The sequence below is a fragment of the Branchiostoma belcheri genome, unplaced genomic scaffold (assembly GCF_001625305.1).
Source record: "Branchiostoma belcheri isolate BF01 breed outbred unplaced genomic scaffold, Haploidv18h27 scaffold23, whole genome shotgun sequence".
Taxonomy (NCBI): Eukaryota; Metazoa; Chordata; class Leptocardii; order Amphioxiformes; family Branchiostomatidae; genus Branchiostoma; species Branchiostoma belcheri.
Window position 1 is genome coordinate 411,749 of NW_017803824.1, and position 13,749 is coordinate 425,497.

The 13,749-nt window shown below is 43.4% G+C and overlaps 1 protein-coding gene across 1 annotated transcript; it reads left to right on the top strand.

Annotated features, from left to right (window-relative positions):
• Window positions 1-394: 394 nt before the first annotated feature.
• Window positions 395-6,704, top strand: LOC109470536 (guanylate cyclase soluble subunit alpha-2-like; the record flags this gene model as incomplete). Its single annotated transcript, XM_019769501.1, has 7 exons — window positions 395-449; window positions 943-1,787; window positions 2,594-2,674; window positions 3,345-3,530; window positions 5,492-5,638; window positions 6,093-6,247; window positions 6,701-6,704. Coding segments are annotated over 7 exons (1,473 nt in total), but the record flags the coding sequence as incomplete, so codon positions are not given.
• Between the last annotated feature and the right edge of the window lie 7,045 nt (window positions 6,705-13,749).

Consider the following 13,749-nt stretch of genomic DNA (forward strand, 5'->3'; position numbering starts at 1 on the left):
ATAATGAAACCCAACACCACAGGGTGTCTGCTACAGCACCGGTTACGATGGTGATAGACGTCTGGTCCAGGTCACTGACTTTATTTGTTTAGAACGGAAGGAGAAGGAGCAAAAACAATGTTTCCCTTCTGCGAAGATAGACATAATGATCATAATGAAGTATCTGGTTCCGTCCGCCATGTTGAATCTCGTCTTTTCTCGCGTTACAGATATCTCGCGAGAATCCGTGTTAGAGTCCATGGGAGAACACTTCGTCCGTTACTGCATAGAGTACGGCTTCGGCAGCCTGCTCAGGGTCCTGGGTGGGAGTCTGAAGGACTTCCTGTGTAATCTGGACAGCTTGCACGAGCACCTGGCCAGCACGTATCCGGGCATCCGCTCACCGTCTTTCTGTTGCACCGAGGGACCTGACGACACCCTTTTTCTACACTACTACAGCGAAAGAGCTGGTAAGTCGTCTTAAAAGAGTTGGCGCAATGATAGCGTCAAGTTCTAGATTGGACAGCAAACATGGATGTACATGCCTCTGTTTTGTATGAAATGATTATTGAAAATTGTTATAATGATCCTTCAAATTCCGATGTAGCTATACATGTGGTTAGTCTATATACAAAAATACACAGTTTCTAATGATCGGTGGATATTCACTTCCGGGACGGTTTTGAGCGGCGCTAATCTATTGGAAGTTTGTATGTTTGGGTTCCAAAGTAAGTGGGTGGAGATTTGGTTTCATTTGATTGACAGGGATTTGCCCCGGTATGCCCTGGGTTCAAGGATGTGGTCGTCAGGAATGTACGAACCATGATGTAATAGCCGAGTTGGTCTCAACATACAAGTAATAATGGATTCTATTGCACAATCCATTAACGCAAATTATCTCTAACGTTACTTCTCGGAAGTTTGAAATTTCACATTTATTTATTTATTTTTTTCTGCATCTAGGGCTCTATCCAATCGTGAAAGGTCTAGTGCGCATGATCGCTAAGGAGTTCTTCCACGTCAGCGTCGCCTGTGACGTCGTTTCCGAGGAGCGCGAGCTGACGTCACGCCAGGGGCAGGTCGTGACGTTTTCCATACGTCATCTCAGCTGCGACGGTGGGCATCCTGGGGACGAGAAGCGGCTGAGTAGTGGGACGATCTGTCCCACCACCAGCAGTGACCCTCACGATCTTCCTCTCAGCGTGGACACCCTCAGTGATATCTTTCCCTTTCACGTCATGCTGGACAGGAATCTTAAAGTCGTACAGATGGGACGGAGCCTTCGGAGGTTGTTAAGGGGCAACGTTACGTCGACAGAGCTGAAATTTCAGGACATCTTTGAAATCATCCGTCCGAAGGTAGACTCTCTCTTCAGCGCTATCGTGCGGCATCTGAACACCATCTATGTCGTGAGAACGGCACAAGGAATCATCAGCAAGGAGAAGAATTGTGCAATTCAAGTTATTGAAGGAGCTAGCAGTTCTGGTGACGTAGACCTAGAGGAATCGACTCTGAAGCTGAAGGGAGAGATGGTGTTCGTTCCGGAATCGGACATGCTCCTGTTTCTGTGCTCTCCTCGAGTGAAAGACCTGTCAGAGTTTTTGAGGAAGGGTCTGTACTTCAGCGACACGCCGCTGCACGACTCAAGCAGGGACGTACTCATGGTTAACTATCTGCGTAGGCGCGAGAGGGACCTGCTGGATAAGATTGAGGACGTCGGGAACCAACTGCGCAAGCTCCAGGGCAGCCTGAGCGAGGACAAGCGTCGCACGGAAGAACTGCTACACTCAATACTACCTTCAAATGTGGTAAGAACCAACCCTATACATGTAATACAGCTGTCTACTTCTGTCATCTTAACTTTCATATGCCAGGGCGCAAAATAATAATGAAAGGTCTGATTGCTTCACAAGTAGGTTGATCAGAAATTCATCATACGTAGCATTATTTTAAAAATAAGGACTTTTGAATAGTAGTAGTTCAGCACCGGGAACAGTGTTTGATGGTACTTCAGTACCAGGGACAGTGCGTGATGGTAGTTGGGCAAAGTGCGTTATCATGTTTACCTTCACAGAAGGAAACATATGGCTCTGTTTCTTCTTCTCCGAAAACATAAGGTCAATGGCCTGGACCAGACTCACTGTCCTGTCACCATGGTAACTGTTGCTGTAGAAGACACCCTATGGTGTTGGATTATATCATGTAGCAAGTGGCAGGACAGAGTTGGAGGGCTGGTCACATCCAGTATATATGAATATGTATGAGTAAGAATGAACAGAGCAATAGTTTGTTGGGATCTTAAATGTGCTCAAGGTTTTGTTCTTCTTTTAAAAACACGGGACCCCAGCTAATGTCAATGTTACACTACTACTTGAAATAGGTACAGAGCCTAGTGTCCAGCAGTCCTGTGGAGGCCAAAGCCCATCCTGTTCTCGGACATCGTTAACATTATGTAGCAAGTAGCAGGACACAGTTGGAGGGCCTGGTCACCATATACATATGTGTTTGAGTGAGAGTAAACAAAGCAGTACTTTGTTGGGCTAAACCATGTGGAGGTTAACATTGTGCAGTATAGAATAATACTTAACATCCTAATTACTGAATATCCCATTAGGTACAGAGCCTAGTGTCGAGAAGTCCGGTGGAGGCCGAAGCCCACCCTGTCGTGTCCATCCTCTTTTCGGACATCGTAATCGTAAACATTATGTAGCAAGTAGCAGGGCAGTTGGAGGGGATGGTCACCATATACATGTTACATATGTTAAGAGTTCAAACTTTCGATCCAACACAAAACATTCTCTCACCTAGAGCTTTCGACCAGTCACTCTGGTCTTCCGCAGTAGACTGACCCAGTGAGGCTTGTCACGTGTCTTCTTTGAAGTGTGACGTCAACACCGGGTCAAAGGTATCTGGTAGACGATGTCGACCCCCGTCGCAGTTCAGTGAAGAGTGATGGGCCCTGATGTATATAGCCTCCTTCACCCCTCTCAGGAAATATGTGTGTTTGAGTGAGAGTAAATAGAGCAGTACTTTGTAGGGCTAAACCATGTGGAGGTCAACATTTCGCAGTATAGAATAATACTTAACATCCTAATTACTGAATAACCCATTAGGTGCAGAGCCTAGTGTCCAGAAGTCCAGTGGAGGCCGAAGCCCACCCTGTCGTGTCCATCCTTTTTTCGGACATCGTAATCGTAAACATTATGTAGCAAGTAGCAGGGCAGTTGGAGGGGCTGGTCACCATATACATATGTGTTTGAGTGAGAGTAAACAGAGCAGTACTTTGTAGGGCTAAACCATGTGGAGGTTAACATTATGCAGTATAGAATAATACTTAACAGCCTAATTACTGGATATCCCATTAGGTGCAGAACCTAGTGTCCAGAAGTCCAGTGGAGGCCGAAGCGCATCCGGTCGTGTCCATCCTGTTCTCGGACATCGTAAACTTCACCGGGATCTGCGAGAGGGTGGAGCCCATGGACATCGTGCGCATGCTCAACAAGCTGTACACCAGCTTCGACGTGCTCAGCAAGCTGAACGAGCTCTACAAGGTCAGAAGCCCCCTAGCGGTTTGCTTTGGTACGACAGTCACAGGCAGTTTGGATTGTCACAGATCTGTGGGATGTCATCTCGTAATGTTTTGTCATCAGCTTGTTGAGTTTCATTTCTGTCAGTTCTATGGCCATTGACATCACTGTTATTGACACATAAAATTATACACTTGGCAAAAAAAAATTACAGTAGAAAAAGAAGACATTCTAGTATCCATTTTCCAATATTTTCTTTGCAATTGACGGCATACATTTCCATGTTTCTCCATTTTGCAGCCTCTTTGACTTTGTACGATTTACAGTGTGGTCGAACACTTTTTCCCTTTATTTTTCGTATCACAAATAAGTACTTAGCCGCTACCACCAGCCTACGGTACGGAACAAGCAAACTTTGTCCGTCAGTAACATCACATTTTTGCCTCACAGATATCAGTATGCTATGGGGTAGGGTTATTTCAACTTACTACTTTAAAAAAAATGACCGGAAAATTGAAAATTCAGATTTACTGTCCTGAAATCGACTTGGGTGCCTTTAACTGTTACTAACTCCACGCCTGACAGGTTTGCAGACAGAGTGGGTGGAAAATGTCGTCAGCAAAATGACTCGGTAGTGCGCGGCGTACATGTTAACTACATAACAAGCCTTGCGGATCATTTAGAATGACATACACAAGAAAATTGTTACTCAAGCAACCGAATACAATTGACAGTTTTCAAAATCTATTCAGTTGCTTCAGTAACTTGCTTTTCTTGCGTATCTCATTATCTGGATGTCTAACCTTCACCGACGTATCTAGAACGACAGAAACGCCAAATTGAATCGTTTGCCCCGTAGAAGTTTTGGCACATGAACAGCGGGTGAGAATATAAGACTTAGTTGAACGTCGTCTCGAATTTTTCGCCAGGCCTGTTTGCGTTGGCGGGCTGACGCACAGAGACATATGTGGTAGAAATAATTGCGGCTCGCAAAGTAGTGACATGGGGAAAACGTCCAAAGCAATATGGTGCTATCAAGCAATACTAAATTGAATCAATCCGTATTGCAAATCAAAATGTCTTTATACTTCTTTCTCAAGTTTGCTCAACATACCTACTACAGAAAGAGGTATGAAAGAAGCTACAATATTGTCCAAGTGGACTCAATGTACCAAGGTGTGTCAAGAGCGGCGCCTAGTGGTACAGGAAATATGTGCACACAGTAGTGACGGTTTTCTTCTGATTCTTTCTGTATCCAGAACAGTGCTTTATGTATAACCATTCTCTGGCACGGTTCTGGATAGTCCACGCGTATCCAGAACCGTGCATGGGGCAAATATACGTTCTTGGCTACGCGGAGGCTATCCAGAACCGATCCTAACCCTAAACCATTCAGACGTAGAACTAGATAGGCACGGTTAAGGATATGACAGAAACTATTCAGAACTGTGCCTGATCCTGATCCTAACCCTAACCCATTCAGGCATAGAACTAGGCATGCTCGGTTCTGGATACAATGATACTGTATGCCATAGGTAGAGACTATCGGCAATGCCTACATGGTAGCGGGAGGGATCCCTGTGCAGGTGTGTCAAGAGCGCCCCCTCGCGGAACAAAACATAAATGTACACAGTAACGACGTTTTCTTCTGATGCTGTACCCTATAGGTGGAAACTATCGGCGACGCCTACATGGTGGCGGGTGGGATCCCTGTGCAGGTGGAGGACCGTGTGATGGTAGTACCAGGGACAGCGTGTCATAGAGGTTTAACGTTATTGCCGGGACAGTGTTTGGTAATAGCACTAAAGTTGACCTACTTGAGTACGTCGTGGGTCACTCCTCCTCTGCCACCATGGCAGCCCAGTAGCTCCTGTCCTGCATAGCCCTCTGTAGAAAAACAATGATGGTAGCAGCACAGTTTTAGTTTAAGGAACCTACACAGTGCACACAGTAACGGCGTTTTCTTCTGATGCTGTACCCTATAGGTTGAAACTATCGGTGATGCGTACATGGTGGCTGGAGGGATCCCGGTGCAGGTAGACGATCACGCCGACAGAGTTCTCGCCATGGCCATGGGGATGATGGACGTCTCTAAAACATTCAGGACACCGGACGGGGACGAGCCTATATACGTAAGTACATGGCTCGAAATAACATCATATGCAGGTTTGTGCAGTTTTAGTTTGATCCGTACTTCCTAAATTCTGAGTGGTACAGGTATATTTGTCTGGTGCAGGTAATATTCAATGTTACCAGCAATAGTCCATCATTTCAAGCCCTGCATCTCTTATACCAAAAGGTTTCACATACACAGACGTTCACAGACTACCATTAGAACAAGAAAACAGAGACCACATCCACCCCATCCATTGACACACCAAACAATACTTCTTTCCCGAAGTATAATGTACACTTTCGGAAAGCTTGTCTACCCTGTTTCAGATCCGTGCATGGCCGGCGTGGTGGGCTCCTCCATGCCTCGGTACTGTACCTACCAGCCAATGCACACCGGTTTACAACCCTGTCAATCAACTGAAACCAAATCTCCACCCGCTCATTAAAGCTTGTCTGTGTGAATTCTTTCAGATCCGAGTCGGTATCCACTCTGGACCGTGCATGGCCGGCGTGGTTGGCACGTCCATGCCCCGGTACTGTCTGTTCGGGAACACCGTCAGTCTGGCCAGCAAGATGGAGAGCTGTAGTCAACCCGGCAGGACCAACATCAGCGATGCAACCAAAATGTACGTCTCTTACAGATCGATCTGGCTAATTTATACGGAAATGAACCTAAATACAACAGAAAACGTCGAAAGCAGCAGAAACCAATCAAAAACACCACCAAACAATTTTCCGAGCACAAAATAATACTACTTGTGGATTTGTACCTGCATGCTACAGGTTCAACTTATGGTATGTTTATATTGTAAGGTTGTGATAGATTTTCTTGTCCTGGAGAGCGATGCAACCAAAATGTACGTCTCTATCTGATCGGCCTGGGTTTTCTACCGATTTATACCAAAAACGATTTTGTAATCTGAAAACTACAGAAAACGTCAAAAGCAACAGAATTCGAAACCAAAGCAAAAACACTCGAAAACAATTTTTGTAAACCCAATATTACAAACCGAAAACATCCGATAAATCTGATTAATAACCAAACCTTAAACTACTTTAAAAAGTGTTGTCCTTTTCAGGTAGCCTTATTTGCAATACCAAAGTGAACCTTTGGTATTGATTGACTAAATCAAGCCTATTCCAATCTGCTTCGGGTCTGACCTGCCACTTGTATGTACTTATACCTGCATGGTAAAACATTTAGTTTAATAAGTTTGTATTTCAAGCTTTTCACTCATTTTCCTTGTATTTTAGGTGTCTCCTTAAAGGCAGCTATATATTTGAAGAAAACATGTCCTCGAGTCTTCCAATACGGAGTTACTTCGTGCAGGCGTCATGCCGGACGCCAAAGTCCCCGACCAGTCCGAAGAGCCCACTAGCGGCGAGCAAAGGACTGTTCCTGACGCCACAACCCTCCCCGTGCGTCACACCGGAGACTACGCCGCTACAGAGCCCGTGTCTCAGCAGGAGGAACTCGGAGTTGTTTGACATAACAGCAGCAGTCGAGGTATATGTTTTCTACACTGTGATAGTGGAGTAGAGCACGGGACAGGGGCAGAAGGTGTATGTACTTTTAAGAATCAGGTGTGTGGTGGTAGGACCAGGAAGGTGTGTAGCGGTAGTTAGGCACTAGGGACAGTGGCGGTATCTCAGTTTGTACGCATCAATAAAGAATCAGACACAGTGTGTAATGGTAGTTCATCAGCACCAGAGAAAGTGTGTGATGGTAGTTTAGTGCCAGGTAGGGTATGGGTTGGTAGTTCAGCACCAGGGACAGTACTAGTATGTGATGGTAGTTCAGTGGCGAGTAAAGGACTGTTCCTGACACCTCACATCAAACTACGCCGCTCCAGAGCCCCTGTCTCAGCAGGAGGAACTCGGAGTTGTTTGACATAACAGCAGCAGTCGAGGTTAACGTTACACACTGTATATGTTTTATGACACTGTGATAATAGAGTAGAACACGGGACAGTGCCCGGTAGTGTCCAATATACCAAGGACAGTGTGATAGAGGTTTAGTGCCGTTGACAGCGTTTGCTAGTGGCAAAGTTTTATATATGGAACCCATATACGTATATTCGTCGTTAATTCTGGTACATGTCCTCTTTTTAGGGCCTTTCCTTGAAGACAACCAATCCGGAAGAAGGGACGAGGCAGGACATGGTTGACCGGAAGTGCACGTTCTATTCCAAGATGGCGGAACAGCTCCGCCGGAAGTTGCTACGGGTGGAGCTGGGAAGCCCCCGGAAGAAGCTAACACATCTGAAGAGAGGTCGAAGTTCAAGTCTACACGCGAAGGACAAGAGGTTTTCTCGCAGCCTTTCGAACCTCGGTAAACTGTGGGAAGGTAAAGAGTGACCTTGAATGTCCTTGAGACAAAGATAAACTCTCATGCAATTCTGACCAAGCTTGTCTTCCCAAGAGGTGCCATTAGAAAACTATAACTGGAGATTTCAGTGTGATTTTATCAACCTTTTTTCAGCCAGTGGAAGCCAGGAAAATTATACAATGTCAATAACTAGCACAGCACCGATAACATAAAATCTGCTAGTTATTTTTAAATGACGAAACCACTGACTATACAGTGAAATGACATGCAGTTTGCTAGTCTGGAAAGCACAATGTTGAACCTTGTGTTGTATTACATCGTCCCCACTGTTTTGTTGCTGTATGCAATACAGACCAGTCTAACGTCAATCGACCACTATGTTGTACAGCAGAGTATGTTACCATGCATGTGGTCTACAATTGCGGAAATGATGTGAACGGTTCAAAACGTTGTAGAAGAATCGACATGTACATGTTTGCTGTTTGGCAGAGCCTCTATCACACATAGCCCGTGACGGCCTCCCGACCTTCTCCAGACCATGGTTGGGAGTCTGTGGTGAGCATCTCGATATTTGTGGTTGGATGTTGGTTGGTTGGCGAGGTTGTCTGCTAGTCTTTAAAAGTTGTCTGACTATGAAGGTTTACAAATCAATCTCGAGAAAGTCATATACTTTATTTTTAGTCAAATGCGACAAGAGCATGTAGGAGGTAGAAAAGGATGGATTTCAGGCTACTCTCAACCCAGCCCCGACCTTCAAGGTTGGGAGTTGATCGGGAATGGAGTCGTGCGAAGGTCCTGAGTGTGACATGGGCTTAACGCAGGTTCTATACGTGTTCCCAGGACCTCCGGTGGCCTCAGCCTTTTCATACAATACCACGTATCAATCACCAACTGCACAGCCTACTTCACAAAACGTATACGATATTTCTTTGTACATTTGTCTTTGTACATGCTGTATAGGCGAAGATGCTATCTATTTTGTGTTATCATGTATACTTGATAATGTGAGCGTACGTTGGAATAAAACATGCCGTTATCTTTTACTGAAAATATCGGTTCGCCTCTGTGTACTATTCCCAACTGTCAGACCAGCTCCATTAAAGTGTCAATCATGGCATGATAAACCTCCTCTGTTCATCACAACACAGATGCGATACTACCTCTTAGGCCATTGCAAGTAATTTTTATGGATGGCATCAGCGCGTGCATTGATTTTCGCCTGATTTTGGAGAGAAAAAACAACAAGAAAGTTTGTTGTCCTTTGAAAGTGGTCAAAAATGCCGAAAATGGTCAAAGATGTCTGTTAGCACAATATAGGAAACGTTATAATTTCTTGTTACCAAGGTTTATGATGTAAAAATAATTTGAAAATGTAGGAATCTTGTTTTCTTTGGTCTGCCTTGTTCTTTTCGCCCTATAGTATTAGATTTGGAGTCTGCGGAGGATGCCATCCATAAAATTAACTTGCTGTGGCCTTATTGCAGAGGCGGAAGCGCAAAGAATCACCAGAATGGACTCCCACATGTGACCCGGGTCCATATCTCTACACAAAAGAAGGCTTTCAACATGCCCAAATAAGACACGTTCTGTTAACGCCGTGATGCCGTAGTTATAAATAGATTTTGACTCAAATCGATCCAACACGTTTGTATGCTGAATATCTGATTAAAAAAACTCCGTAGCAAATATGCTATGATACATGCACCTCTATGAAAAAAGTGAGTGAAACTTTTAGATGATATAGCAACAAGGACGATTGAAAACGATTAGTTGCTAACCTAACATTACTAAGGTGTCGCCATTTTTGTATTGAAAACAAACAGAAATCCATCTAGCAATTAGCATCAACAGAAAGCTGACACGGTGAAAAACAACAAGAGTAAATAGAGCAAAATTGCCGACGTGTTATTATATAATAGATACCGGCGACACAAGATGAATTACCGTCGGAAACTGCCGTAATCCAGTCATCTGTCATCCCAGCCATGACGGTGTCTTCTCATATCATAGCCTCCATAGCATGCCAAAAACTGGGGGTTTGGGGGGTCTTCAGGGTCTTTGGGAGCTTTTATGTGCTATTTTCTGATTTCATATAGACAACATAGCCGGCCTGATTGAATTACCCCCGTTTTTTTTAACTGGGCTATTAGTATTATATAAATCAGAAAACAGCCGAAGACCACCAAACCCCAGTTTCATAAGCCTGCTACGGAGGCTAGTCTTCTCACCGGTAATGTTGCTGGTGCAGGCATCTCTGCTGACAATAACAGATAGGTGTGAGGTAACCACACATAGATCATACATTCACAGGGTTTTAGCTGCCAGAAATTTGACCTAGACCTGGAAACATTTTAGAGACATTTCCTCTGATGCAAGTGTTATCATCGTCATCATGGCATCTATGATTATCATGGCATTTATGTTTATTAGGAATCTCCATTAGTAATGCAATGTTTGTTTACTAGTCTTCCTGGAGTCCTTTAACATTATATTTAAAAGATGAAATATAATCCATTACAAAGTTAACTTAATAGCTACAATTACAACATGTATATACAACAACATCAGCTTAAATAACAGTATAACAACAACTATCTTAACACAAATCTACACGTAGGCCTACTTACTTATACATACAACAATGATATAATTTTGGACACTAGCTCTAAGGATCTTAACAAATAGCTGTAGAGAAACACATAGATCATCAATTCATAGGTCTTTAGCCAGCTGTAAATCTGGCCTAGACCTATTAGAAACACACATTTGTTCTGATGCAAGGTTTATAAGTGTCATGGCGACCTTTATATAACTTTGGGACACTAGCGCTAAGGATCTTAACAAATAGCTATTGGGAAGCCACATGCATCATCCGTTCATGGGGTTAATGTTTTAGCGAGCGATAAATTTCACACAGACCTAGAAGGAATTCGAATATACATTATTCCTAATGCAAGGATGGCATCTATGATTTATGATTAAGGGGAAGTAGCCTTAAGGGTCTTGCGAAATAGCTGTAAGGTAACCACGCATTGACTTAGACTGAGTAGAAAGAGATATATTTGCTCTAATGCAAGGTTTATAAGTGTCATGGCATCCATGATATAATTTGGGGACATTAGCTCTAAGGATTTTAACAAATAGCTGTAGGGAAACCACGCGTATATCATCCGTTCATAGGGTTTTAGCGAGCTATAAATTTCACACAGACCTAGAAGGAATTCGAATATACATTATTCCTAATGCAAGGATGGCATCTATGATTTATGATTAAGGGGAAGTAGCCTTAAGGGTCTTGCGAAATAGCTGTAAGGTAACCACGCATTGACTTAGACTGAGTAGAAAGAGATATATTTGCTCTGATGCAAGGTTTATAAGTGTCATGGCATCCATTATATAATTTGGGGACACTAGCTCTAAGGATTTTAACAAATAGCTCTAGGTAACCCAAAATATATCATCTGCTCACAAGGTTTTAGCGAGCTATAAATTTCCCCAAGACCTAGCAGGAATTCAAATATACATTATTCCTAGTGAAAGATTGGCATCTATGATTTATAATTGAGGGGAACTAGCCTTAAGGGTCTTACGAAATAGCTGTAAGTTAACCACACGTATATCATTCATTCATAGAGTTGTATGTTTGACCTAGACCAAGTAGGAAGATACGTTTGTTCTGATGCAACAAAGTGTTATGGAATCGGTGATATAATTAAGGGGAACTATCCTTAAGGACGTAACAGATAGCTATAAGGTAACCATACAAATGTAGCCCTTTCATATGGTTTTAGCAAGCAGTAAATTTGAGTAGAAAGATACATTTGTTCTGATGGAAGAATTATATGTGTTATGACATCTATGATACAATTAAGGGACACTAGGTTTATAACAGATAGTTATGGGGTAACTACACATAAACTATCCATTCATACGTTTTAGAAAGCAGTAAATTTAGAAGGAATTCAAAGATACGTTTGTTCTGATGCAAGAATTATATAAGTCTTATGGCATCTATGATATAAAAACTGTGCTAGCCTTCATAGGGTTTAGCAGCCAGTAAATTTGACCTAGACCGAGAAGGAATTCAAAGCTAAGTTTGTTGTAATGCAAGAATAGTGTTATGGCTTCGATGATATAATTTGGGGAAACTAGCCTAAACATAGATCGTCCATTCAAAGGATTTAAGCAAGCTGTAAACATGACCCTAACTCACCAGGGAGATACGTTTGTTCTTATGTATGAATTATATAAGTATTATGCAACCAATGATATGGGGTCGTGTGGCGTAGCGGCAGAGTGCGCGACTCGGAACTAAGAGTCCCGGGTTCGAGTCCTGACATGCCACCGATCGTGTGCCCTTGGGAAAGGCACTTTACACAACTTTCCTCACTTCGCTCAGGTGTAAATGAGTATGGACCTGTCATGTATTTGTCCCCTGTGTTGGTGGCGGCATTAATATAAGTTGAAAAAACTTGAGTGTGTCGTCACCACGTCTGTTGGAATTGAAAAACAACAACCAATAATAGAATTGCGAGAGACGACATGAAAGACGTTTGTTCCACCAGTGATGGGCCACCAGTGATGGGTAACCGGTGAAAGGCCAGTGTCATCAATCATCTTGTTTAGGAGCTACCGACACATCATTTTTCATCATAACTTTATCAGGTTTGGGAGAGTGGATTAGGAAAAAGCCACCTGAATCAGATACGCTGTATCTGCGCCACTCGTGAAAGGAGAGGTGGGGGTATATGGACTCCATCATGTTTACAACCATATTTTCATTGCTGCAGCGACACCATGCGGTGAAATGAGTTCATTACACCCTGATAGAGGCAGCTGAAAGCAGCGAATATGTTGGTGAGAAAAAATACTATTAAAAAAGAAAGAACTCGACTGTGTAGGTGTTAGATGATAAACATGCACATAGCGTAAGTAACTCGGCAACTTGTTCGGCCTTGTCGTTTTTTTTTTTGCTCATTGAACGGACCAACAGTCTGATTTGGTTACGCAAGAGCCGTGTTCAAAAAGAGATGATTTTCATGCTTCATTGAGTTTCACGCGGTTTCACGATGCAGTGATCTTGTTGAGGTTCACGTAGTATTCCGAAGAAAAGGTTTGCTGATTTGATTTTTGTACCGTAGTGAATGATCATCTGAATGAAGTGGTGAGCTGGTATCAAGTTGCAGTCTACTTGGCGCTGCACGTTTTCCGTGAGGGACTTCAGCTATGCTATACAGATACAGAAGCTGGTGTGTTGCGCTGAAGGGCGGTTATACCGGCTATACAGATATATATATATATATATATATATATATGTCAGTCAGTCTCTCTAGAGACTATGACTAACTGCGCAGGTCGAACAGGATGGCTCATTCCTATCTACATGTACAAGACAAAACAGATTAGAGCCTAAAGTCATGTTACAAAAAAAATAAAAAATGAAAAATAAAAAATAAAAAAAAAATAAACGTCCAAAGACTAATATAATATTAGAGTTCATTCATTGTTCATGAGGCCTGCTTGGTAGCAGTGGCGGCGTGTCGTCGGCTCGCACGTTTGTCCTCTCTATGTTCCCACTCCCTGTGCACAGCCTCGGCACTCTTTCTCACCACCGCACGCCATCCGGCCCGGTCAATTGCCAGTGTCTCTAGTTGCTGATGGCTGATACCCGCCAGACCAAGCCGACGTTTTAAAGTGTCCTTGTACCGCAGCCGTGGTCTACCTCGGGGCCTTGACCCCTCTCTCAGTTCAGAGTACAGGAGGTCCCGTGGCAGTCGTTCCTCAGACATCCTGATGACG